The sequence below is a fragment of the Myodes glareolus genome, chromosome 7, assembly GCF_982192425.1.
Source record: "Myodes glareolus chromosome 7, mMyoGla1.1, whole genome shotgun sequence".
NCBI classification, from domain to species: Eukaryota; Metazoa; Chordata; class Mammalia; order Rodentia; family Cricetidae; genus Myodes; species Myodes glareolus.
Genome location: NC_142032.1, coordinates 76,042,608 through 76,070,222, shown reverse-complemented (window position 1 = coordinate 76,070,222; position 27,615 = coordinate 76,042,608). Strand labels below are relative to the sequence as shown.

The window sequence follows — 27,615 nt, the reverse complement described above, 5'->3', positions numbered from 1 at the left end:
TGATTCTCTCCTCCAGCTTCCCAAGTGCTGGGATTACAGGCTCGGCCACACACCCAGCAAAGGACGCTGTGTGCTTCTGAGTGCTGGGATTACAGGCTCGGCCACACATCCAGCAAAGGTCACTGTGTGCTGCTGTACCAACATCTGGACTCAGGGTAGACTCCCTCCACCCTTTACCCCCTGGCTTTCCAAGATTTCCCCAGTTCCCATTCATGTGCTGCATAGCCTCTATGGCTGTCTGTCCAGTTTCTTCCCTTTCTATTCTTACGCAGCCTTAGAGATCCCCAAGGTCCCAGGACCTATAAGCCACTTAGTACCAACCCTTACTATCATCTGACTAACTAAGGAAAGGGTAGTCTCTAGGAGAAGGAAGCCAGCTTCCAATAGGTGATGGGCAGGAATGCATGAAGCCTTTCGTCATGGGGTGTCTTTTGCCTCTGCCCCACATATCTACTCTATTAACCAAAGTCCTTTCCCCCAGTGAGGCAGCTCTCTTCCCGCCCCTTGAGCTCCTGACTCATTACTTTAACTCCCCCCAAGGAGGTTTAGCACCCCAGAGGTTCTGCAGCTCTCAGTGTCCCAGCCCACTGCTCAGTAATGGCTCGTGGAGTTGTGATCTTCCTGTGCAGCTGGGGTAAGACTTGGGAGTGGGGAGGGGCTGGCAGGTTAACTGGGGACTGATGGTCGTTTCCAACAACTCTTAGGCAGGGCAAGGGTTTGAATCAAAGGGAGGGGGGATAGGTCCCTTGGTAAGCTATGCCTCTATGCAGAGCGAACAGCCTTTCCAGAAAGCCCTATTCTCCAAGGCGTTCCATTTACAAAGGTCCATGTACAGAGGTACAGAGGGGAGATTGCAGAAGCTACCAGGTGGGAGGAAAGGCTGGGTTCCACCTTTCTGGGCACAGGTGTTCTCCAAGTCTTGACTTCAGGTAGGTAGGTCCCACTGCTATCAAGAAAATAGTCCATAATTTGAAGTCTGTACTGGGACCTCATCCATGTATCAGATTCATACAGAAGCCTAGATTTGCACTTCTCTTGGAGATTGTAGCTCTGGGTGCTGAGCCTGCTCATGGCTGCCCTAATAGAAAGAGCTCTGTGGGTTTTCCATTCCCTGGTGCCTGCCAACTTCCCCATTCACTTCCTGTTGCCCCTGTATTGTCCATGAGGGTTCGAGCCTGCTAAGAAGGGGAGTCACCTATGGCAGGAAGATAAGTGGGTGAGAATCCTGAGCATGTGGCCGCAGGGTTCCAGCTCTCTAAATATCTGAAACCTGAGTTCAAACGTCTCTCTGGCACAGACTCAGACAAGTAACCCTTTTGGAGTGTCCGTGCCCTTAATGTGGCGTGGACTCCAGAATCCAGAGACAGCTGGGAATTCCAGGGTCGTGGGGAAGAAAGATGGTTGTTTAGAAATATGAGGGAGCAGAAAGGCTTTTGAAAGGTAGAGACCTCCTGAGGGTTTGGGCTTCACCATCAGCAAGGGAAGTGTGACCCAATAAGGATCGGGAGAACACACTGGGATCCTGCATGCATTAGCAAGTGGCTATACTGTGAGGAGGGGAGTTGGGGATGTAGCCTAGCATGCCCAAAGCCCTAGTACTAGAGATGGAGAGTGAGGTATTCCGGAACTAATAAAGTAGATGGTCTAACTCCAGATCCCGGATGTCCTCTGAAATGGCTTGGAGGGGACATTTCCCTGGAACTGTTGCCGTTTGCGTTGGGCTTGTTCTTTGTTTTATTTCTTACATTTTTGGTTGTGAGCCTAGCCTTTAACAGCCGAGACATCTGCATGTTGCTCTGGCTGGCCTGGAACTCACCCTACTGCAGACCAGGCCAGCATGGAATTTGCAGTGTCCTCATACCTCTGCTTCCCACATGCCGAGATTAGAGGCATGTACCATCTGTTGGGCTTGGTTGCTTATTTTTTGAAGTGTTACGTCTTTATTTATTTTGTGTGCATGCGTGTGTTTGGGGGTGCAGGGGTGCAAGTGTGGGTGCAGGGGTGTGGTTGCGAGAGTACTATGGCATGTAGGTGAGGGTCAGAGGACAGCTTGTAGGTGTTAGTTTGCATCTTCTACCATGGGAATCCCAGGGATAAGATTCAGGCTTGGTGGCGGGCCAGCTGAGCCACCTCGCTGGCCTAGGTTTGGTTATTTTTGAGGGAGGGAAAAGGATGAGGACCACCCAGACGGCTGGCGTGGAACCACAGTGGAAGCACAGTGGGAGGAGGAGACTTGACTCTCTTGGGCAAGTGACACCCTAAACTGGAGTGGGGTTGAGCATCAAGATACTGGGGTGGGGGGAGGGGTCACTGGAGATTTGGCTTCTTTGATGACTTCCGATCCTTCTACCCGCTGTATTCCTTAGTCCTGGCTTCCTGTGATGGGTCCAACCTGGATGTGGAGAAGCCCACTGTGTTCAGAGAGGATGCAGCTGGCTTCGGGCAGACTGTGGTCCAGTTTGGTGGGTCCCGGTAAGAAAAGTCAGGTTTGTTCTTTATTGCCATCAAGTCCCCAACCCTGTAGCCATCCACTAGGTTCTCCTCAGGAAGTCCCTGGACACCCCCTGACTCATGCATGGTACACAGAATTGCGACTTTCTGTAAAGTATCCTCTGGAGAAAAGAACCCTTAGGAGCCTGTTGAATTAAGGCTGCCTTGGTTGACGAAAAGATACAAATCCTTGTTTGCTTTTCTTGTCTGGGTGGGGAGACTGTTGGTAGTGATAAAATATTTCCAATTAAAAAAAAATCCCTTGAGGTGTTTTTCAAGAAAACTATTTACATTTCTACTATGAGGATTAGGTACAGACCTGATAGAACCCTATTAAATTGTCCAATTTAAATTACTTTCATTATATTGGAAAATTTCCAGTTAACTGTAATCACCTTTTGCTGGGAAGGCTTGTGGCCTCAGAAGCTGTTCCATTGAACTCAAGGTGACTGTTTCTCAGGTAGCTCAGAATGACAGATTCATAATGTGTTCCCATCACTGGAAAATGTCATTTTTGGTGCTTTTTTTTTGTTAAAAAAGTCCAGAGTCTTTACTCACCCAGCTGTGCACATATCTACATATGATTGCACATGATAAACAAGCCGGTGGGCATCCCTCCCATGCGTGTGGATAAAACACAGGACTGACTTCTAAACAGTCTCTCAAGTAGAAAATGCCCCAAACATTCCCCAAAAGCCTTACTTCCTCATGGCAATATAGTTCCTTGTACCCAGGGTGCTCCTGTTTCTTCTCTGACTGTGAGTTGTGGTTGTTTTTCTAGACTCGTGGTGGGAGCCCCTCTGGAGGTGGTGGCAGTCAACCAAACAGGACAACTGTATGACTGTGCACCTGCCACTGGCACGTGCCAACCCATCTTACTGCCCAGTGAGTGAACCCAGGGATGAACACTCCCAGCTCTCTGAATGTGTTCCTTTCGGTGGACCCCAGCTAAGGCTAAACCCCTCAATGAAGCTGTGTGGTTGAGTGTGACTGCATGTGTCTGTCTTCTCAGCTCCCCTGGAGGCTGTGAACATGTCCCTGGGCCTGTCCCTGGTGGCTGCCACCAATCACTCCCAGTTATTGGTGAGTTCTCTGGGTCACAGGAGGGTCATGGGAGGCATAGTAGGACCTGAAGGAGGCTGGTGGAAGACGATGCCCGGGAAGCAATGCTCATGGAGGTGGTCTCTGCCTTCAGGCCTGTGGTCCAACTGTGCAGAGAGCTTGTGCGAAGAACATGTATGCCAAAGGTTCCTGCCTCCTTCTAGGCTCCAGCTTGCAGTTCATCCAGGCGGTCCCTGCTACCCTGCCAGGTGAGTTTGCTGGAGACAAGGCTTCTGGGGAGCGTAACTTGCATTGTGTGGACAGAGAGTGAGGCCTTCTTCTCCTGGCCCCTTCTGGAGGGCAGTGTGTGGCTGAGCAGGAGTCTTGGCAAGCGGAAGAGGTGGGCGGGAGCATCATTTGGCCTGGCAATGAGGACAGCAACCCTCAGTTGGCTATGACTGGATCAGAAGAGAGCCTGGGTGCTGGCCGAGCAGGGTGTGGCGGTGTCACAGTTGCTACAGGTGTCTAGGCACTCCTTGGTTTTCCTTTGATGACAAAAACAAGTCTTAAAGAAGAGAAACCTGTGAGGGAGACAGTATGGATGGCTCATGACCAAGCTGGGTTCTCCAAACTCTCTCAAGGACAAATGACAGAGCTGCAGAAAGTGCGGTGCACGGTTGTGTGAGCGTCAGTGTTGTACACGGGGGATGGGACCTGGCTGCTCTCTCATTGAGAGTCAGTCTGCAGGGTTAGGTGTTTTAGTGTGTAACAGGTAATAAAGCCTTTCTCTGGACTTTAGCTTCCTCGTTGGTAAAGAGGGGTTAGTATTCATGTAGTTATAAAGATGAAAGGATTTAAGGTATACAAAGTGACTAGATCCCTGGCTGGAACAGCCCATGTGATAACCCTTGTTCTGCCAAACAGTTGTGTATTTGCCTTGAGGAAAGGGCATAGAAAATCTGCCTCATCTGTAGCCTAAGAATGGAAGGCAGGAGTCACCACAGGATGCTAGCTGAGTGCAATGCTTTAGATTGGAGAGACCATAGTGCCACTAACAGTGAACATTTAGTCCATGTTAAAGCAGCAGCAGTAACACCCCCAGAATACACTGCCAGGCCAGAATCTCTTTGGGGAGCAGAAAGAACAGAGAAGCAGTGTCTAGGGTTTTAGGATTTGGGGAGACTGTGTCCAGTCTGAGGAGGTCAATGTCTCCTCACAGATGTCCTGGAAAGTTGGACGCCCGGTGATGAAGAACATAGCTGCATGAACTAGGTTCAAGAGAGGCAAGTTTGGAAGAGATGGAAAGAACTAGGGTCCACTGGCTACCATCTGAGGACCAGCACTCTGTAAGGCCTCTGGGCTGTAGGCAGGATTGTTTATATTTAACTGGTGAGAAAACCAGGACCAGAGCAACCTCACTGACAAAAAGAGGCCACAGAGCTCAGCCAACCTTTGTCTTGTTGGTTTATTGCTTTCTGTGAGAGGCTCAGCTCTGTTCAGGAACTTGCTGTTAGAAGCCTGGTGGACACAATAAAAAAGGGAAAGAAACAGGAGACTTGATAGAACTTGACATAGACCTGGCCTGAGAGAAAACAAGGATGTTGTTTTGTAATAAGACTGAAAACAGGGACAAAATTACAGGATGGTGACTACTCAGCCGTGTGCAGGGCAGTGAGGGTAGCTGCCGTGCCTACTGCCTTAGGCTATTGCCACAATAAAATTAATTAATATGCATATAAGGTGATGACTACGGGGTCTGTCTGCCATTTCCTGGCGGTTAGCTGTGGTCACCACCATCACTGGCCTCAAACATCTCTAGGTCTGCAGAACAGAGGAGGATGCCCGAGGCTTCTCAGCCTGCTGTGTGGAAGGCTAGACTCTGTGGTCACTGCAGAAGTAGAAAGGGAAGTGGTGATCCCCCACTTCTCCCCAGCATCTGCCATGGTCCTACCGCAGCTCCGGTTCAGGTCCTGAGACTGGGGAAGGGGCGTCGGCGCGAAGAAATGAAGTAGTGTCCGACCACCAGATGAGTTTCACACAAGAGGCTGGCCCGAATAGCTCCAGACATCTTTATTCATACTTCTAAAACAAACATGTTCTTCCCACCCTCCAGTGTTAACTTCGAGCAAAAACAAATACGTCAAATATGTTTTTTTCCCCAACGTTTACATCAAAACATCTTTAAAAATAATGCTTATCACTTTGCCAGCTTGGCCAAATGCCGAGCCAGGTACATCCTATCTGTGCGAGCATAGGCACACTTTATCAAGAAAAACAATATCATTCCAAACTTAACAAAGCATATTTACAGAAATAGGGGTGAATTGCTGCCCATCCCGTCAGCACTGAATCAGGATAGCTCCCAGGGTCAGGAGTGACAGCTGACGTTCCCAGACAAGAAACCTGAGAAGCATTAGCTCCCAAAGAAATTTAGATGAAAATATTTGAGAAGAAAAAAATGGGGTTTCCAGGAATGATCACATCTGTCCCATGTGTGACTGACAAAATGACACAAAAAACCGCCAAGAGAATTGCCAATATTATGAGAGAGAAGAGAGAGTGCAGCGCAGTATTCCGCGCTGTCTTGAAGTCTACCGGTGCTTGCTAAGGGACACTGATCCCCTCGGAGTCCCTGCCTCATCTGGAGACTGGATGGACAAGCACTCATGTTCTGGTCTGAAACTAGGACTCATGGCTCCCAACAAGCACCCTTGAGGTGAATGGAGCAGATGAAGTGGAGGGGCAGTGGCCAGAGGAAAAAGCCCTTTTTATTTTAATGGTGTGAGGGAGGCAATTTGTAGCTCTAATGTCTCGGTGTGACACCTCAGGGCTATGCTAGTCGGCTTGCTCCCCACCCTGTGGATAACGCAGGATGTGGGTGCTGGTGGAGGCAGCAACAGGGTCCTGCGCATAACCCACAACCCCAGTGTGAACTTAGGGACAATCCGAAAGGCCCTGCTTATTTACATGCTTGCGGTATGTCTTTCCTCTTACAGTGTGACCTCTATGAGGCCAGAGGTAACAGCTTTTTGAAAGTTAGGGCCCTGCAGCCAGGTTTTCCCAGAAACGTATTCTGAGGCTTGAGGATGTTCTGGAGAGCAAGGCTGGTAGGCAAGAGGAAAGTGATCTGGGCAGAAGGTAAGGGCTGGTTAGCACTTCCCTTCCAATGGAAAGAAATGTTCTCTTTATGGAGGAGCGAGAGACCCCTGAGGCAGAGGAAGTAACCATACTTCACCCTCTGAGAAAGTGTGAAAGCAGAGACTGCCAAGATTCCCCAGGAAGCCTCCCCAGGGTTGTGCAAGCTTAGAAAACTGACAGGGAGGGAACCTGCATTTCTGGTAAGAGATTTGTTGACTCTCTGGAGCGCCTGCAAGCTGTGCAGAGAACTCCAGGGTGGCAACTTTCGTGTGCTGGTGACACAGTGACCTCTCACCACACTCCTACAGTAACCCTAAATTGGATTTTGATGCAGTTGCGACTTGGGTCTGTTTTGGGTTCACTTTCTAGGGTGATTCTGTATGTTGTATCCAGAAGTCTAACACACACCAGCGAGGTGAACGGTGAGGCGGTTCTCTATAGATGCTTCCCTGACCTGGGAGTTTGGACACTAGTTGACCCCATATGTAGGCTAGAACCCTAGGTAACACACCTCCTGTCCAGAGGGATTCTTGGAACACCCAGAGCTATTGCTGGACGGCTCCGTGTAGTCTAGAAGCAAGTGCATCAGCATTGGTAGGGGACGGGCCTGGGTGGTACCCCACTATTCATGGCAGGTATGTTCTGCAAGCCTAGAGAACTCCTGGCACATGGTAGTGGCGACAGCAATCCTCACACAGCGCCATGCCTTGTATTGATGTAAGTGTGTTCGTTGTGGCAATAATCTGATGTGGTACGTACTACTGTTACCTGCATCTTAGAGATAAGGAAGCCAAAGTGCTGAGGGATCAATTAAACAACTTGCTTAAATTCATTAGTGAGGGAGTGATGGAGCTGGGGTTCAAGGACAGGCACTTTGGTGCCAGGAGGCAACCTTGAACCACCTTGCTAAACTATACCGCCTGTGCTTTCTAACGCCCAAGAGCATGCGGTTAATGAGGAGTTGACTGGTTTCCTGCGGAGCCTGTTTGGTCCGTAGCCTTTACTCCTCTCTTCCCACTTTTCCTGGCCTCTTTGAAGGCGAGTGAGGACAGTCCCAGGGCTTCCGATACAGGAAGAAGAGGGAAGGGCCATCTCTGTGGAAGGCTTGGCTCTGTTGAGTAAGAAGGAATTCTGGGTCCCGGGAGATGGTTGAGGCCCATACGTGCATCTGATTTCTCTCTCCTTCACTGCAGAGTGTCCAGTACAAGAGATGGACATTGTTTTCCTGATCGACGGCTCTGGCAGCATCGATCACAGGGATTTTAGCCGGATGAAGGCCTTTGTCAAAACGTTGATGGGCCAGTTTGCGAGCACCAACACCTCGGTGAGTGCCGGCCGTGGTGGCCTATGGAAGGGAGGCACCGATGTGGCCTCACATAGCCGGTGGAGGAGGACGTCCAGAGGGGGAGCTCATGGCAGGGCTGCAAGCCAAGGACAGTGTCCACATGTTGTGCGTTGTTTAACACCGAAAGAGCTGAGGATGGCACATGTCTGGGATCCTAGCACTCGGGAGATTGAGGCAGCAGGGTCACGTGGATTCAGGTTCAGCTGGACCATAAAACATGACCCTTTCCAGACAAAAACCAACCAGCCAACCAAACAAACATACACGGAACAACAGAGGAGGGTTTTAAGACAATTTAGTCGTGAAACCTCACCGTAGGTAACTCAAGCAAGCGAGTGGTTTCTTTATTGTATGTTCTGTATAATCCACAATATTTTTATCTTTAAGTACACGGGAAATGAACTGTACATCCAAAATTATTCCTAAAGTGAAGGCTAATTGAAAATGACAGCAGGCCCATTGGTGAGGTGGTTCAGTGGGGAAAGGCGCTTGCCACACAAGCCGGACGACCTGAGCTCTCTCCCTGGGACCTGCAGTGGAAGCAAAGATGTTCCCTGAGCGCCACAGGCACATCATGGCTCATCTGGGCTCGCGCATGCGTGCACCTCCCTCCACACACACCAGAGAAGGGGTGGGGAGAGGGGAAAGGGAAGGGTAAAGGAGAGAAGGAGCCGTGGAGAGTCCTGATCCTGGGGCTCCCTTGACTTTCGCAGTTCTCCCTGATGCAGTACTCAAACATCCTAAAGACCCATTTTACCTTCACCGAATTCCGGAGCAGCTCGAACCCCCAGAGCCTGGTGGATCCCATCGTCCAGCTGCAGGGCCTGACGTTCACAGCCACAGCCATCCAGGAAGTGGTGTGAGTCCTTCATGGGTGCCCGGGCCTCTGCTTAATGTTGAGTCAGCAGAGTTCTTAGCTCTCCTCTGGAGGCTCTGGAGGACTAAAGGGGAGAGGGTCGACTGTAGGCAGACTGCTTTCCAGAGCACAGTTCCCACGCGTGGGTGAGACTGGACTCCTCTGTAGCTACTTCCCCTATGCCTGGTTCTAGGAACCTCAACAAACCCTTTCTTCTACACATCTGGTCAGCACTGGAGCCAGGTGGTTCCTGCAAAACTCACTTAAGGTGGTGGGTCCAGCAGAGGCTGAGGTTCTCCTGTGGAGGAGTGAGACTGAGTGTCTGGGATCCGTGTTTTTCTGAGCATCCTTGGGTGCTGCGCTAAAATGTGCTAGGATCATCCCAGGCAAGAGATCCTCTGGCTAAATGCACTCGCTCTATTTCGTGGTGGCTCTTGTGCCTTGGACAAAAGATAGAAACCCTGAAGCGTAGCACCCCTCCTGGAGCCCCTCCTCAGGTCCTCAATGCTTTCCCGTTGCTGGGCCTTGAGAGGGAATGTATACGAAGTGAACTGACAGTGGCTCATGGCTCCAGGTCCATATCCCAGAATGCACTGCTGCTCTCCAGTGGCCCATACCCCAGAGCCAGTCTCATCTCAGCATGGAAGTCAGCTACTGCTTGATTCTTTCCAGCGCTGAGCTAATTTTCTTCTCTTCTTCCTCCCCCTCTTCCTCCTTCCCTTCTTCCTTCTTTCCCTTAAGACATTTCATTTTAAAAAGACAAAATGGCAGCACTGGCGCTGTGTCTTAGTCTTAGCATTTAATAGGGAGTGACATCCCTCTAGTCCTAGCCCTTGGGAGGTGGAGACAGGAGGATCAAAAGGTCAATGTTATCCTAGGCTGACTTTGAGATCCGATTGGGATATCTGAGACCAGTTCAGCTAGTCATTCGTAAGACCTTACATCCGAAACGGTGGCAAGGTTACAGGATTAAGGGTTGCTCCATACTTCCTCTAGACATTCTAGCATGCAGAATATTAGAAACAAAAAGTGATGCATTCAAATGAATCAATAAATTCCACCTGCCTGACACAGTTCAAATTCTATCATTGCCTTTATGCAGACTGATGGTATATGGTCGCAACAGGGCAAAACCAGATTTTCCCCTATTTTTAAAAGAAATCTTAAATTTATAGCATGTTCCATATCTCGCTACAGTTTTGACTTTTACTTTTCAACAAAGGAGCCAAGGAAATCGAGTTATGTTTTGTTGATTTCCCTCCCTAATGTCGGACAATTGGGTAGTTTCTAGCCTTGTCTTTGGCAGGTGTTTTGGTATGTTCTGGACTAGAATGTGACGGTGCACAGTTCCCTTTTAAGCGTTTGTTAGAGCTATGACCTGACCGGCACTCACCCACAGGACATTCACGGTCATGTAATTAGAGCTACGACCTGACCAGCACTCACCCACGGGACATTCATGGTCATGTAATTAGAGCTACGACCTGACCGGCACTCACCCACGGGACATTCACGGTCATGTAATTGCTCCAACAACCAGGCGCCATTTGTTTCAGCCGCCAAATCTGGTGGCTTCAACGACACATTCTCTCCTCCTGGTCCAGAGAGGGTCCAGCTGTTTCTGCAGATGTTCTTTTGTATAGCCTGAACCCAGAGAGCTCCTTCCTATGCCTGGTGCTCAGGAAGGCCTGGCGGGAGGGACTGGGCTCAGCTGGGATGGTGGGACTTGTGTCTGCCTGTGGTCTCTTCCCGTGGGCTGCTCCTGACACTTCTAACAGAGCAGCCAGACTTCTCTCACGGCAACTTAAAAGCGTAGCCGGTAGCCGTGTGTCTAGATCTGTGAGGAGAGTACTTGCCTGGCAGTGAGAAATAAGCCCCTGCACTGTTCTGGGTGGAAATGAGTCGCGGGCAGGCCCGGTTCTCTGTGGGAGAAGAGGCAGTTTTAGAGCATGGTCAGGTCACAATTGCTATCATTTTGCTCAGAGAGAATCAGAGGCGCAGAGAGGTTAAGTGGCACGTACAGAGGTATCTGACTCCAGAGCTGCTCCGCATCACACTGCCTCTAGGAGTGGAGTTCTGTGGTAGAGAGACTTTAGTAAATATCTAATATGAATGTCTTTGCTATTTTCCTTGTTTCTAGTTTAGCACTCCAAAAGGAAGTCTTTTATCTTTTCCTTTCTTCCCCCCTCTTTTGGGGAGGGGTGTTTGTGGAATGGGTAAGAGGTCAGGGTGAGGGCGCATGTGTCCCAGATCTCGCTGTGTAGCCTACAGTCTGGAGCGCACTCTCCTCCTGTCTCCATTTCCTAAGACTAGGACTTTGGAGTTCTGCATCACCACTACCAACGCTGGGTAGTTCCACAGCGTGCCCAGCACGGTCTTTCTAACGTAACCAGATGAGTCTTTGTAGGTTGTCTTTCCAGGATCAATTCTGTCTCGATAGTCATTTCTCTTCATTCTCTGACAGGAAAGAACTATTTCATAGCAAGAATGGGGCCCGCAAAAATGCCAAGAAGATCCTAATTGTCATCACGGACGGGCAGAAATACAGAGACCCCAAGAAGTACAGTGATGTCATCCCCGAGGCAGAGAAAGCTAAGATCACTCGCTACGCTATTGGGGTACAGTCTCTTTCTCCTCATCTCCCTCAGAGAAGGCTCAGTGGGTTTCTACTGCTTAGACGCCTCTCTGCTGCAGGTGGGAGATGCCTTCCAGGAACTCAGTGCCCGGCAGGAGCTGAATACCATTGGCTCAGCTCCCCCGCAGGACCACGTTTTCAAGGTGAACAACTTTTTAGCACTCGGTAGCATCCAGAAGCAGCTTCAGGAGAAAATCTTTACCATTGAGGGTGAGTGGAGACAAGCTCCGGCCTTGGGGTTGAAGGGATTGCTACCAATTGCCCCCTGTCGTTCATCCTTATGCCCTATAGAGCTCAGGCCTCAGACCCGACTGTGTTCTGAGTCCTCACGCTCCCATAGCTCTGGAGAATCTAAGTAACATGCTTCCCCACAGGGACTCAATCAAGGACAAGCAGCTCCTTTCAGCACGAGATGTCCCAAGAAGGTTTCAGTGCAGCTTTCTCAATGGTGGGTGGAAGGGGCACCTGATGAACAGACATCAACTCTGGGCCTTCTGTGGGCGGGATGGGGCCCTAAAGGGACCAGGAGCAGATTTGACCTTAAGTCCTCTGACTGAATGAACAGTATCATCCACGGTTCTTAAGGTGCGGGGGACAAAGGGGAGCAGGAGACAGCCAGAGCTTGAATTTTCAAGGGGCACACATTGCAGTGGGTAGAGACCACACACAAAGCTCTCTCAGACTCTCCTGGATATTGGAGTAGAGAAAGGAAGGTGTTCAGATGACCCTGAGTGATGAGGAAGGACCAGACCCGGGAAGGTCTGGGACCGATTACTGCAGTTAGTTGTGGGGGGAAGCTATTGACATGGTTCTGGGGAAGAACAAAGCTGTTTTGTTAGGAAAGGAAGGGTGGACGCAGCAGGAGCACAGAGAGTTAGGGACAGTGAGCAGCTGGAGGGCTAGGAGGGCCCAGACCACACGGACCAGAGAGAAGCAGTGCAGTAAGACTTGTCTGAAAGCTGTGTGCCCAGAGCAGCTAAAGAGATTTTTCTTCTAATAAGTTGGAGCTGAGTAGAGCGTGGCAGAAGGGAACCGGGTTTGTTTGAAACTGGTCACTGGAGCTATGTCAAAGGGCCATGAAGCACTTCTTTCAGTGTTTTTATATTTCTAAGTTCTCTATAATCCAAAGTCTACAAATGAATACAAAATTCTGGGGAGCTTGAAACATTGCTACCCGAGGGTGCTGACAGAGACCTTACAAAGATGTGACGAGCGAGGCTTTGTCATAGAGGAGCTGAGAGAGGGACAGGACAAAGGTCCCCTATGTCTGGGAACAGAGATTAACTGCCCAGATTCAACTGAGAAGTGACCCAGATGACATTCTAAGGGGGCCAGTGATGGTTTACTAGCATAATGGTGCCTACATACTGGGTTTGAGGAGGCCTGATGCCAGGATGGGAGAAAGTAGAACAAACGGCAGAAGCCTAGGAGGCAGAATGGGTGGAAGGGTAACAGGGCCGACAAGGGCAAGGACAACGTATTGACAGACTAAGGAGTTAAGGCGTAGAGACAGCCAGTGAAACCTAAGGAAGAAGAACAATTAAAATGACATTTGGGGACAAGCTTCTTCAGATTAGGCTGGCGTTCTGCTCCAGCCTGCTCAGCCCTGGAATCCTTTCCTCCCAGGATGGACCAGTTCTGGGAGCTGTGGGAAGCTTCAGCTGGGCTGGAGGTGCCTTCCTATACCCCCGAAATATGAGACCCACCTTCATCAGCATGCCTCAGGAGAACGTGGACATGCGGGATGCTTACCTGGGTAAGAAGAGGCTGTGGGAGGAGGAGGAGGGGCGGGGCGAGCTGCCTGAAGACAGGAAAAGCCTTGGTGCTGAGGTCTGGGCCCCTCAGGTTACTCCACCGCACTGGCCTTTCGGAAGGGGGTCCACAACCTGGTCCTGGGGGCCCCTCGCCACCAGCACACGGGGAAGGTTGTCATCTTTACCCAGGAATCCGGGCAATGGAGGCCCAAGTCTGAAGTCAGCGGGACACAGGTTGGTAGAAGAGGAAGTCAGAGTGTGGCCAGGGTGGAGAAGGAGGAGATGAAGGGGCTTTGGAGCCCACAGGGGAAGCTGTGGTACTGGGAGAGGGGCAGGGCCTCGCCCAGATGGGGCATCTGTAAGATGGCTTTGGGCTTGGCCTACCAGATCGGCTCCTACTTTGGGGCGTCCCTCTGCTCTGTGGACATGGATGGAGATGGCAGCACTGACCTGGTCCTGATTGGGGCCCCCCATTACTATGAGCAGACCCGAGGGGGGCAGGTGTCTGTGTGCCCCATGCCCGGTGGGGTAAGTGGTAAAGGGTCCTGTCTGGAGGTTTGTGGGTGTGGGTGGAGGGCTGCCCAGATCGGGTCTGATGCTGGCTTTGCCCTGCAGAGGAGCAAGTGGCAGTGTGAGGCTACTCTCCACGGGGAGCAGGGCCATCCTTGGGGCCGCTTTGGAGCGGCTCTGACAGTGCTAGGGGACGTGAACGGGGACCGTGTGACCGATGTGGCTATTGGGGCACCTGGAGAGGAAGAGAACGCGGGGGCTGTGTACATCTTTCATGGAGCCTCAAAACGGGACATCAACCCCTTGCCCAGCCAGGTGAGGCCTTGTCACCAATCTCTTCTATTTTGTTCCCCTCTCCACATCTTGGGCTGGTTAAATATGTCCTCTGGCTGCTGGTGACAGCCACTGTCTCTTTTCACAGTCTCTCAGTAGTCTGCTCCTCCGCACTGAGCACCAAGCATCTTTGTGTCGACCCAGCCTCCGCTCTGCTGTGGACAGCTTTCTAAGAGACTAGGCTGGGAACTTAAACTCTTGAGTCAAATCCCTGGCCATCGCAGTCATCATTTGCTTCGTGTTCTGTGTTGGATCGATTGCTTTAGATTCTGCAGGCTTTAGTTGTTTCCTACGTAACAGAAATGATCAGGCCAAGTCCTTCCTCTAAGGATAATGCGTGCACTGAGCACTCCATGTTCCACACATTTTCTGGATGACCGTACACATGATGAACAGATTTACTTTAATCCTATGTCTGTATATTTATTCCACTGCTGCTTCCACCGTCAGGGCAAACTGGACTTGTAAGAGGGCTCCCTTCTTTCTTTCTGCGAGTCTTCTTAGACCCCCCACACTGTTTGCTTTCACCTCCTAACCCTTCATTTCTCCTTTTGCCACCCAAGGACACCATCATCTATTGATTTTTCTTCTTTTCTCTTCTTGATCAGCGGGTCATTGGCTCCCAGCTCTCCCCGAGGCTCCAGTATTTTGGGCAATCACTAAGTGGGGGTCAAGACCTTACCCAAGATGGCCTGGTGGACCTGGCAGTGGGAGCCCAGGGACACGTGTTGCTGCTTAGGTGAGAACTCACCCACATACCACCCCGTCTATTGTGTCTGAATCACTTGTGCTGGTCTTTCTCCCAGAAATCAGCATCACGTCCTCAGCCCTTGTTTATGTCCCCAGGAGTCTACCTTTGCTGAAAGTGGGGATTGCTATAAAATTTGTCCCCAAGGAGGTGGCAAAAACTGTGTACCAGTGCTGGAAAAGGATTCCCACTGTCCTTGAAGCTGGGAAGGCCGTTGTCTGTCTCACTATTAGCAAAGGGTCTCCTGACCAGTTAGGTGAGTGTTTTCCTAAAATTGGGTCCAACATCGCCCCTTTAGAGGCCTCAAAGGCTCTGTAGAGGGCAGAGCAAGCCCAGGAACACAGATCTCTTGACCTTTCCCGAGCTGCCTGCGTCAGGGCCTGAGTTCTCCTTTTCCCCTTCTTCATGCACCCAGGCCTATGGGCTCCTATCTAGGAAGACCCACAGCCTGTCTCTTCTCCTCCCCCTTGAGCCTCTGTCCTTGCTTAAGCTACCACATCTCTGGTTACCTGCACTGAAGCCGAGACTCTCTCAGTGGCCCTCACACCTGTTCTTACCCCTCTCACCCATTGTCCAATAAGAAACTAGACTTGATTGATCCCAAAATGTGAAACTAGACTCCTTGCCCCAACACTTAACACCCTCACACTGCTTTCTCTTACAGTATTGGAGACTCCAGTCGTTTCTGTGATTCCATCCCACTGTGGTCCCTCCTTGAATCTCCTGTCACTCCACATTCCATCCCTCTCCCTCCATGTACTTCTGTGATTGTGCCAGAATCTTAGGAACATCAAAAGCTTTCTTTTCCCCAGGCCTCATTCACAGTCCATGTGCTTAGCTTCTTTATTAGACTGAGATTCATGAACCTCAGTCTATCTGTCAGTCAGTCTGTTTGTCATCTACCTACCTATCCATCTACCTGTCATTCATCTATCTATCTACCTGTCTGTCTGTCTGTCTGTCTATCTATCATCTATCTATCTATCTATCTATCTATCTATCTATCTATCTATCTATCTATCTATCTATCATTTATCTATCCATCTACCTGCCATTCATCTATCTGTCTGTCTGTCTGTCTATTATCTTTCTATCTATCATCTATCTATCTACCTATCAATAATCTATCTTCCTACCTATCTACCGACTGATCCATCCATCCATCCATCCATCCATCCACCCACCCACCCATCCATCCATCCACCCACGCACGCACGCACTCACCCACCCATCCACCCATCCATCCATCCACCCTTGTCTCCACGTGTATTCCCCAAAGGTGGTGCAGTCATGGGCCGTGCTCAGCAAGCTTAAACAGCTAAACGGAAGCAGGAATTCTAGGTTCTCTGCTTTTGCACTTTTTATTTTCCTTTCCCTTCAGGTGATGTCCAAAGCTCTGTCAGGTATGATTTGGCCTTGGACCCGGGCCGTCTGATTTCTCGTGCTGTTTTTGATGAAACCAAGAACTGGACTTTGTCTCGAAGAAAGACTCTGGGGCTTGGCGATCACTGTGAAGAGATAAAGCTGCTTTTGCCCGTGAGGATTCTGGGTTTGGGGAAAGGGAGGGAAGGGTTTGGGGGAAGGGGGTGGGTAAAGAAGGGCTTGGGGAAGGGGAAAGAGCCAAGACTAGCTTGTCAGGCCTCTGGTCTCTACTGTGTGAAGTGGGCAGAAAGAGGGCATTGAGACCAGAGAGGAGAAGGGCTGGGAGTGAGCCTGGCCCCTTAGCCTGGATGCGGCACTGCCTGGCCCCTTAGTCTGGATGCGGCACTGCCTGGCCCCTTAGCCTGGATGCGGCATTGCCTGGCCCCTTAGCCTGGATGCAGCACTGCCTGGATGTAGAGGAGGAGCCCAGCGAAGGAAAGGAAGAAAATGGTAGCTCTTCAAAGTTCCTTCTTTCCCAGGACTGCGTGGAGGACGTGGTGAGCCCTATCATCCTGCGCCTCAACTTTTCCCTGGTGGGAGACTCTGCTTCAACCGGGAATCTTCGTCCTGTGCTGGCAGTGGGCTCTCAAGACCACGTGACAGCATCTGTGAGTAGTTGTCCAGTGGAGTCCCCGGGGACAGGGTGGCTTCATTGTGTCTCTCTGTGCTTAAGAACCCACAACATATCCCAATCACCCACCAGGGACGGCACACCCAAAGATGCCCGCCCAGCTTCTTAGGCCTGGCCTAGCTGGTACCCTTGCGCATGCCCAGCACATTCTACGCACTGTGCTCTTCTCTCATCCTTACCTCGGAACCTCGGTCTGCAGTAATTCCCATTTGAAAAGTGTTCCCTTCTCTCTGTCCAAAGAAAGAGTCTGCCTCATCTCCTCTGACCACACCGTTGCCTCCTACACCTCATCTCTGAGCACACTCAATGTCTCCCAGCTCCCACCTTTTTTCTGGTTCCTAAGTCTGCTACAATTGTCCATTTCAAAGCAGTACACTTGGATACTGAGACACCCCATCTGCATTGGTGACTGTCTTGGATCACACATTTCTTGTACATGGTAGCATATCTAATTCACCTGTAGTTTTTACTTCCCTGAACTTCCACCCAGTTGAAAACTCCTGCCCTGTTTCTAACATCTAGTAATGTTTGCTGACTAGCTGCTGAGGTGCGGGCCGGACTTGATCTGACTTGACTTGGTTGTGCTGAAGCCAAGACCTCATGTGATCACTCTTTCAGCCCCCTTCAGCCCGAGGCCCATTCCTTGCCAGTATCTATGAGAGTACTGGGGGCGAGGTTTGCTAACAGTCCAGAGAGGGGGTTAGAGACTGAGTCAGATATGGAAGAGAAAGGAGCAAGCCGTTTTTGTTGCAGCTCCCATTTGAGAAGAACTGTAAGCAAGAACACCTGTGTGAAGGGGACCTGGGCATCAGCTTTAACTTCTCAGGGTGAGTGCTGTCTCCTTCCATATGATGAACCACTTGTGACCACCACCTTGACTGTCTAAAAAAAAAAAAATGAATTCTGTTGGAATGCCATCAGCTCAAGGTTCATGAGTTCCCACTCTCTTACCTCTGGCCTTGATCCACTTCCCACTTACCTCCGGTGGAGCCCCTCCTTCAGGCTTGCCCTTCCCTCCTCAGCCTGCAGATGTTGGTGGTGGGAAGCTCCCCGGAGCTCACCGTGACAGTAACCGTGTGGAATGAGGGTGAGGACAGCTATGGAACGCTAATCAAATTCTACTACCCAGCAGGGCTATCTTATCGTCGGATAATGGAAATACAGGTAAGCAGGTCCCCTTGGACTCTGTTAGACAGCTTGGGCCTTTTCTGTCTCTGATACCAAAGTACTGCAGACTGAATGAATTATAAAGAAATGATAGTAATTTGGCTCATGATTCTGAAAGTGCAGACTTAAGGGATGCACCTGGTGGTGGCCTCACTGGCAGAGTCTCACAGCAGTTCAAGAAACAGTATAGCAAAGACATGTGTGTATATGTACGTGTGGGCATTCTGTCCTCTTCTATCCTGGGGTCCTACCTTAATGACCTTATCTAATTTTAATCACTTCCCAAAGGCCCCACTTCTAAACGCCACAGTCTGGGCAAGTTTCTACTTCCTTAATATCTAACAATGGGGATTAAATGTCACACACAAAATCTTGGGATCCTCAAGCCATTTTCAAACCCCAGCTCTATAGCTTCCAGTTTTGTAATCCTTCTACCATGTATGTAGCTAGATATTATAGATCATCATAGATAAAGTATATTAAGCCTATGTGTCAATAAATAATATTAAGCAAATATCCATAAAATCATGCCTAGTCAGAAGTAAAAAACTGCTAGCCCCCTTAAAGCCGCCCGCTCTCTGTCTTTCCCTGTCACAACCCCGTTCTCTCTCCCGTGATGATCAGATTTTTAACTTCACGAGAATCGTTTCCAGGAATTCGTAGGGTTGCCATCCACAGGTGTGTCCCTAAATCACACGGTTCAGGTTCACTGGGGCTTGGACTCTGTGTGAAGAGGAGATGGATTAGGCTGGCTTGTAGGGTGCTGTCTGGGCAGTCCAGCAAGGGCTGACTCGGGCCAGGAAGACTGTAGCTGTGGCTGTACTCAGGGCTGGTAGCTGTCGGTCATGAAGCTGATGTCTCAGCGCTCTCAATCCGATGCTGGAGCGCTGGGGGACCCTCAGAGAGTCGCTGGGCTTCAGTGTGTGTTGGAATCCTGAAAAAGATTTAATACTGGCCACAGCCACAGGATAGATGAACTTGCCAGCTTGTGTTGTGAGGTAATTCTACCAGAGAACACACAGACACCCTTAAAACCAAGCTGTATTGCCGACTGGCGGCTGCACAGGGAACTTTTCCCTGGTTGATACGCATTGGTTAGTAGGAGCAATTAGCGAAGGAGCAAAACTTCCGGAGACATAGAGCGAGTTTAGCACATGAGGGACTTTTCTGGGCCCTGAAACTATGGATTAGGTTTTGTTCTCATTTTCTGTGAACTGTCACCAGAGATGTGGCCCAGATTTAGGGTGGGTCTTCCCACCTCAAATAATCAAATTAAGAAGTCCATCAGCTTGATGTTTGGGTGGTTCCAGATGTAGTCAAGTTGATAACTAAGATTAGCAGCATGTGTGATGGAGACACAGTGGCTGCAGCATGGTCTCTGTAGCGTAAGGGGTCTGACTATACCTCATCAGTGAAGAATGAACAGGCCTCAAACAGGCTTCTATATGTCTCAAGACCCATTCAGAATAGCCTGCATCATCCGGCGAGGCTGTGCACCTGCAAAGTTCTACAGTGTCCCCCCACCCCAGAAAACAGCACCGCCACCAAGGACGACAAAGTAAATAGACAGCTAAGCCTGTGTCAACAGTTCACATTCAAACCCTAGCATAGCATAACAGTGCAGCAGTTTCACTGTGTGTGAAGCTCTACATGGCTATGTCACAGTCTGTCCACTCTGCTTCTGATGGCTGCTTTCCTGATTTGAGCCACGGCTGTTCTTGAGCTGCTATCTGCATGATGTGTAACATTTTGGGAGATTTATACCACACAGGAATTCTATAGATTGAACATTTTCAGAGTGTATTTTTTTGCCTATTTTCACTTCTGTGAGTAGCATGTGAGGGTCCCTGTGTCTGACTATCAGCTCTTGACGCTATCAGACTTCTCAACTGTCAGTATGGTCACACATTTCCTTGCAGTTTTTGTTTGAAATATTCTAGAGAAGTTGTGAAACTTTACATACATTTTGTGGTCCTTTGGGTCTTTTTGGGGGGGGAATGTGTCTATCTACATATTTTCTTCTGTTCTTGCTTGTATTTTAAAAATTGGCCAGCATAGTGGCGCACACCTTTAATCTCGGCACTCAAGAGGCAGAGACAGGTGGACCTTTGTGAGTTTGAGGCCAACCTGGTCTACACAGTGAGTTCCAGGATAACCAAAGCTACCCAGAAAAGCCCTGTCTCAAAAAACAAAAAAGACAGAAAAAACAAATCAGCAAAAAAAGAGACATAAATAAATAAATAAATAACTGGATGTGGCAGCATAAATCTTTAATACTAAAACTCTCGTGTGGTGCAGAGGCAGGAGGATCTCTGTGAGTCTGAGGCTAGCCTGGTACACATAGTGAGTTCTAGGCCATTAAGGACTACCTAGGGAGACCCAGCCTCAAACGTTGATTTGCAAGAGCTCTTTACATATCCGATGGTCCTGTAGAGCGATATGTTGCCCTTTCAGTCTCTGTGTTGTGTCTTCCAGCACTATAAAGGATGTCTTAATTCAATCCAATTGAGTTATCAATCTTTTCCTCTATTCTTAGTATTTTTTGTGCATGAATCTTGTCTAAGAAATACTTCTTCACGCCCTAATGCCCAAGTGTGTATATCTTCCCACCTCCCCATAGATGGAAGGCCTTTGCCCTTTGTCCCCCTCCCCAAGTCCATACTATCCCTCAGACTTGTACACCAAGGGGCACTGCCTACCCGCCTACAGCCACTCGGTGTCTCCCCATTTCCTGCCACCCCTGAGGTGATGTCACGGCCAGCTCGAGCAAGGTCTGATCCCAATCAGACCTTGTATGGAGACCAAACTCAGTAATGACAAAGTGTCATGGTCACAGGCCGGCCTTGAACATCTGAATTTAAGTGTTACAGGCATGTGCCACCATGCCCAGTTCATGAGGTTCTAGGAATCAAGCCTAACACAGCTACAAAACATCTCCAGCCCGAGAAAGGTGGTTAAGGATTCTTGACACCAAGACTGGTGGCAGACACACACACACAGAGACACACACAGACAGACACACACACACACAGATCTAATAAAGTGTTAATGTTTAAAAGAAAACAACGTATTTCCTAGGGAAAAGTTGTAGTTCAGTGGTAGAGAATTTACCCAACATGCCCGAATGAGGCTCCCCACCCCAAGATTATGATAAGCTATAATCCCTTTTAAAGTCTTTATAGTTTTACTTTTGTACTTAAAAGTCTTTGAAACAACTAGAACTTATTTAATATTTAATAAAACGAGGCAGGGATCTCATTTAATTTTTCTCTCTGTATTTTAGTTTTTCAACGTGAGACGATTTTTCTTGGTACCATTTATTGAAAAGCCCGTCCTTCCCTACTGTTCAGCAATGCCACCACCATCTTCTGTCAGATAACTGTGGCAGTGTGGATGAAAAGTGTCCCCCACAGTCTTAAGAATTTTATCACTTGGTCCTCAGTTGGGGGTCACAATGTCTGGGAGATTTAGGGTTCCTCTTGCTGGAGGAAGTGCATTACTGCTGGGTTGGGGTCAAGAGCCAAAGCTTCAGGCCCCTTGAAGCTTATATTTTCTGTTTCACACTGTGGTTGAGGGTGTGAGCTCTCAGTTTTCTGCTCTGGCTGCCATACCTCCCTGCCACGGCTGGCTCTTATCCCTCTGGAGCTGTTAGTCAAATAGATTCTTCTATATTGAAGTTGCCTTGGCCACGGTGTTCTGTCACAGCCACAGACAAATAACCAATGCTGTTACATGAATTCATCTGCTCTCCTACAAGCAACCTCACCAGCGCCCACTCCGCTTGGCGTGCGAGGCTGAGTCCACGGACCGGGAGAACCTGAGGAGCAGCAGCTGCAGCATCAATCACCCCATCTTCCGAGAAGGCGCCAAGGTCAGTGCTACCCGCCCCTCCCCCAGATCCTCAGCGCTGGCCTCCTTGTCCCCACACACTCCCTTCACTTCCTTTCCCATGACCTTCTCCATGTCTTCCTTCCGTTCTCCCCTCAGAGCACCTTCGTCATCACATTTGATGTCTCCTACAAGGCCTTCCTGGGAGACAGGTTGCTGATGAGGGCGGATGCCAGCAGGTGAGCCCGGGAGAGCTAGGCTGTCACTCCTCCTCACTCCTCCTCCAGCCCCTCGCCCCAGCTGGCTGTTGTTTCCTGGACTCCTTCACAATTGTCTTCCTCTCTTTCTCTCCAGTGAGAATAATAAGCCGGAATCCAACAAGACTGCCTTCCAGCTAGAGCTCCCGGTGAAATACACTGTGTACACAGTGATCCGTAGGTACTAAATCCTCAGCCTTTCCCGTGGCCCTTTGCTTCCTCCAGGCCTGGTATTTCTTACTCAGAGGGCTCTCACTGTGATGAATCTGAATCAACTTGTTTTATGATAGTGGACTGAGCCTGGATCCTAACAGAAAAGCTGTATAATTCTTGGACAAAGGGCCTGCTGGTGGGATTGCTCACCTCTTCACCATAGATTCCCTCTTCTTCCTCCCGTATTCAGTCTTCCTTTTACATGAAACTTTCCTTGGTGCTAGATGCAAACACACCAAGTGAAGCTACTAGATTAAGGTCAAGACTGCTGGGCATTGTGTGCTGGGAACTTGACCTAACAGGCTAAGTCTGTCACCACACTGAGGCTAGACAGGGCAGAGGAGGGTAGAGCCGGCCGGAGAGATGAGCACAAAGCTGTTGCGATGGGTTCGAAGGTGTGTAGGTGAGGGGGCAGGGCAGGCTAGAAGCAAGCAAGGGGCTGTATTTCAGATAGCGGGGAGCTGAGTGGAAGCCTGTGAGAATACCAAGGAACGGGTTTGGTGCCGTGGCTGCTGAGTGTGTAGGAGAACTGGAAGGGGTCAGGATCAAATGTGTCGTTGTCAATGACATGACTCATGCATGGACTACATGCATGAGTTTTCACTCTTATCCCTAGGAAACACTTACCACACAGCGTACAGTTAAATATACTGGGGATATTTTAAGTGCTTTTTGTTATTGTGGGGTTTGGGAAGAGTTATATAGTTTTTTGTTTTGGTTTTTTGGTTTTTCAAGATGGGTTTCTCTGTAGCTTTGGGGCCTGTCCTGAAACTAGCTCTTGTAGACCAGACTGACCTCAGACTCACAGAGATCCGCCTGCCTCTGCCTCCCGAGTGCTGGGATTAAAGGCGTGCGTCACCACCGCCCAACTGAGTTATATAGTTTTTCTTTAAAAATTATTATATCCACTAATCCTCTGGACAACCATATTTCTCTCCCTATTTTTCTCCAGTAAAAAATTCAAGAGGTTAAATAACTTGCTCCTGTATTTACCAGGGAATGTCTCCTACAAGGCCAGCTTTCATAGCTGCTTATATTGTCCAAAGTAAGCAGGCGAGCCCCAGACTTCTGCCAGAGCAACTTTGTGCCCATGCACACATGTTACACACCTCTCAAGACTGAGGAAGGCTGAGTGTTTCATTTAGAGCTGAAAAGAGGTTTAAGGCCCAGAGGTGGCTCAGTAGATAAAGTCACAAGCTGCCAAGCCTGGTGCCTGAGACCCACACGGTAGGATCAGAGAACAGACTTTTGTGTGTTGTCCTTTGACCTCTAAATGAGCCTGGTGGCACACGCCCTTCCCCAGATAAACAAGTAAATGTACAACAATGTTTTTCAAAGAAAAAACCTTTAGAACTAGAGATTTTAAAGTAAGAAATGGGAACCCAGAGAGAAGAGGTTCGGGAAGCCCAGAGGAGTCCCAGCTAGCATACGGAGAGAAAACCCCAGTGTTTATGGAGAACTCCTGTGTGCTGGGTGCTGCTACGGCCCTCATTAGAGAGAAAAACAGCAGGACTCTAGTGAAGTTAAATGACTTGCATTTTAAGTTGAGTAGGAAGCGCTGTGTCTGAGATGTGAACTCATGCAGTTTGTCACCAGTGCCTCGGTTCTGAGGTTTGAACCTGAGGCGCAGAGCAGGCGATGCAAGTGTCCTGCTGCAGAGCACACCCCCAGGCTGCTCCACGTGCTCTCAAATGTCACATTGATAGTGTGAAAACTATTGGGGTACGCAGGGGTTCTGGGTAGGTAATCTGGCTTCTGGGTGGTAGGCAGCAAAGCATGTTGGCCCCTTCCTCTTTCTCTTCTTCCTCTTCCTTCTCTCCTTCTCCTTTTCCTTCTCTCTTCCTTCTTCTTTTTAAAATCAGGCTCACACTGTGTGGTCCTGACTGTTCTGTAACTCTCTATGTAGATCAGGCTGGCCTCAGACTCATGGAGATTCATCTGCCTCTGCCTCCTGCTTGCTGGGATTATGCCCAGCCTGCTTTATGGTATTGGGATCTGAGACATCCTGCACTGAGAAGGTGGGAATTATAACTTAACTAATGAAATCATCGGCACAATCTAAATACCCTGGAAATACAAAAACAAGGAACCAGTAGACAGAAACCCCTGTCAGCGTATATGGGCCTTCATGACTTGAGTCCCTGGGGCGTCCCTTTTCACGTGGGCTAACTTGCACCAACATGACTGTATCTACTCATCACTGCCACCAGAGACAGGTTCTTACTCCATTTGTTCCAAGTAATCTAGCCTTCACTTCCTAGATTCCCCCTTAGGCTTATGTATTCTGGCAAACGACTTTCTAGTAGTTCCTGAGGCTACTCCCTACCTACTAGACTCTATCAGCTAGAGGAAGCATATAAAGGCTTTCTCTCCACTGGGAAAGGTTGAACATTACAAGTGACATGCAGAAGTCGGGTCTGAAAGTGAAAATTCCTAGAACTCGACTAAGAACACTTCATGCCAAAGAAAGAGCTGGAACAAATCCATGGTGGTATAAAGAAGCCGGGGCGCCAAGGGAAGAGCTGGTAATTCCGTGTGCCTGGCAAAGAACACTGCAGGGGGAGGAGTGGCATGGGCGCTGAGGCTGTAAATGCACATGGAGACCGTTGTTATTTTCCTGTGTCATCTGCTGGGCCCAGCACTCTGCAGCAAGCTACGGCTCAAATGGAGATGGCGTCAGAGCGGTTTTTCACCACCGTGCCATTTTCTCTAGGCAGGAAGATTCCACAAAGCATTTCAACTTTTCTTCTTTCAACGGGGAGAGAAGAAAAGAGGCCCGACATCGATATCGTGTGAGAAGCCAGAGGCCTTGCATGTCGGGCTCAGCTCGGGGCCGGGGTGGGGGGAGGGTCGGGGGTCGGGGGCTGGAGAGCTATAGGTAAGAAATAAATGGGGGTGTTCTAGGGATCATGCTAACATCAGGTCTCCATTTCCCGCAGGTGAATAACTTGGGTTCATGGAAGCTGGCCATCAGCGTACACTTCTGGGTCCCCATCCTACTGAACGGTGTGGCTGTGTGGGATGTGGCTGTGATGACCTCAGCACAGGTACCAGCCTGAAGTTTCTCTATCCCCAGAATCACTTTCTGTCACAACACCGTGCTCTTATCAGGAAAATGTCCCCACCCCACCCCCAGGGTGTCTCCTGTGCATCGCAGAAGGAACCCCCTCGGCACTCTGATTTTCTGACCCAGATTCAAAGGCATTCTGTGCTGGTGAGAAAAGCCCACGCCCTGGGAGACACAGGGATGTACTGATGGATCAGAGCCGTGTGGTCTGTCTGTGGTTTTAGATCCTCTACCCATGCTGGACAGCCTTCAGTCCCTCTTTTCCTCTCTCTAATAAACACCCTCCTCAGCTTTATTCCCCCCACTTCCCCAGGACTGCTCCATTGCTGACTGCCTGCACTTCCGCTGTGACATCCCCTCCTTGGGCATCCAGGATGAGCTTGACTTCATTCTGAAAGGCAACCTCAGCTTCAGCTGGGTCAGCCAGGTGTGTGGCAGAAGCAGAGGTCTCTCCCAGTTCATGCAAGCCTGGTGGCTCTGGAGCACCCTTGGGTCAGGGCAGTTCTTGAACTCTGAGTTCCTCCCAGGTCCAATTCCCAGCTCTGCCCCACCCTCTCTTTTGTAGACATTGCAGAAAAAGGTGGTGGTCCTGAGTATGGCTGAGATCACATTCGACACATCTGTGTATTCCCAGCTGCCAGGACAGGAGGCGTTTCTGAGAGCCCAGGTAGTGGCTGTGTGGCAGGTGGTGGCCAGGCTGGTGAGAGGGCTCCTAATGCTCAGTCTGCAGTGCTGGCTGGGGGCCTTGCCAGCCTGGAGGGAGGGTGAGTAAAGGGCCTTAGGCACTCAGTGTATAAGAGCTTCTGTAACTCAGTGCCTGGAATAGGGCATCAGCAAGGAAGGAGAATATTAAAGACTGGGAACCTGGTGTGCACACGCGCGCGTGCAAGCGTGCATGCATGTGTGTGCGTGCAAGTGTGTGTTAGTATATATATATGTGTGTGTGCACGCATGAGTGTAAGTGCCAATGAGTGTGTGCAGGTGTGTGTTAGTGTATATGTGTGTGTGTGTGTGTGTGTGTGTGTGTGTGTGAGAGAGAGAGAGAGAGAGAGAGAGAGAGAGAGAGAGAGAGAGAGAGAGAGAGAGAGCCCTCTTTGGTCTTCAAATCAGGGAGAGACAGTACTGGAAGAATTTGAGGTCTACGAGCCCATCTCCCTCATCGTGGGCAGCTCGGCGGGCGGCCTGCTGGTGCTGGCTCTCATCACAGCCGCGCTCTACAAGGTGAGGTGTCGTTTTCCAATCATTCTCCTAACGTTCCCAGTGTGCGCCACCAGCTCTGCCATGCACGAGACAGGACAGTGAACACTCGAATCATGGTTGTGGGGCAGACCTGGGAACATGTTCCGTCTCTGTCACTTACAGTTTAATTTTAGGCAAGTTGCTTCTTGTTTGGGGACCTCTTTTTTTTTTGCCTCTCGTTTTTGAAATAACAACAAGACTTACATCACAGATTGGCTGAAGTGTAACAGAAATGCCACGGTCTGCGTGCAAATCTGTCTGACGGTTAATCTGTGCTTTTCTCCTGTAGTTATGTGTCTAACACCTGCTTGGCACACAATCTCAGTATGGAACAACTGCTCACATGCATGTTCTGGGACACGGCTGTTCGCATGCATGTTCTGGGACACGGCTGTTTGCATGCATGTTCTGGGACACGGCTAGGAGTTTAGTTCTCTTATCTTCAACTTCTCAGCTTTCTTCCCTGCCTCTTACCCGGTTTTTCTGACTTACCACATTTCATAGCTTGGCTTCTTCAAACGTCGGTACAAAGAGATGCTGGATGGCAAGCCTGTGGCCCCTGCGACAGCCAGTGAGGCCGATAACAGCTATGAGACCCCACAACTGCTCCCTTCCTAGGAATCTGCCTTCCCAGGATCTCTACCAGGAGGAGATGGTCTTGTTTCTGCCTATGAATCGACTGGCATGGGAACAAGCACTCTATGGCTCAGGGCTAGCCTGGGCAACTTCCCAGGTGTGATGCCACACTTCCTGAGCTGGGAGATTTTTATGCTTTTGCCCATGTATTAGCCTTTGGTGCTGATCCAGGGGCAGAAGCAAGAACATTTTCATATGGACAAGAATTACAACACAACACAGAGTGAGGCAAATATGCTTACCATGCAATGCATCGCTTGGATGAAATGTTGTTGCTTTAAATAAAGTGAAAATGGAGGAGGAAA

The 27,615-nt window shown here is 49.6% G+C and overlaps 1 protein-coding gene across 1 annotated transcript; it reads left to right on the top strand.

Annotated features, from left to right (window-relative positions):
• Nucleotides 1-479: 479 nt before the first annotated feature.
• Itgad (integrin subunit alpha D) lies at nucleotides 480-27,615 on the top strand. Its single transcript, XM_087908395.1, has 30 exons — nucleotides 480-634; nucleotides 2,367-2,472; nucleotides 3,272-3,375; nucleotides 3,503-3,573; nucleotides 3,686-3,800; nucleotides 7,863-7,993; nucleotides 8,728-8,873; nucleotides 11,335-11,488; nucleotides 11,565-11,715; nucleotides 11,880-11,953; nucleotides 13,132-13,261; nucleotides 13,351-13,493; nucleotides 13,647-13,787; nucleotides 13,875-14,084; nucleotides 14,711-14,841; nucleotides 14,949-15,106; nucleotides 16,232-16,386; nucleotides 16,752-16,880; nucleotides 17,657-17,730; nucleotides 17,926-18,067; nucleotides 21,828-21,941; nucleotides 22,058-22,137; nucleotides 22,253-22,336; nucleotides 25,082-25,160; nucleotides 25,308-25,415; nucleotides 25,505-25,582; nucleotides 25,749-25,862; nucleotides 26,001-26,102; nucleotides 26,546-26,656; nucleotides 27,179-27,615. The coding sequence occupies exons 1-30, from the start codon at nucleotides 598-600 to the stop codon at nucleotides 27,290-27,292; spliced, it is 3,486 nt and encodes a 1,161-aa protein (XP_087764521.1). The 5' UTR covers nucleotides 480-597; the 3' UTR covers nucleotides 27,293-27,615.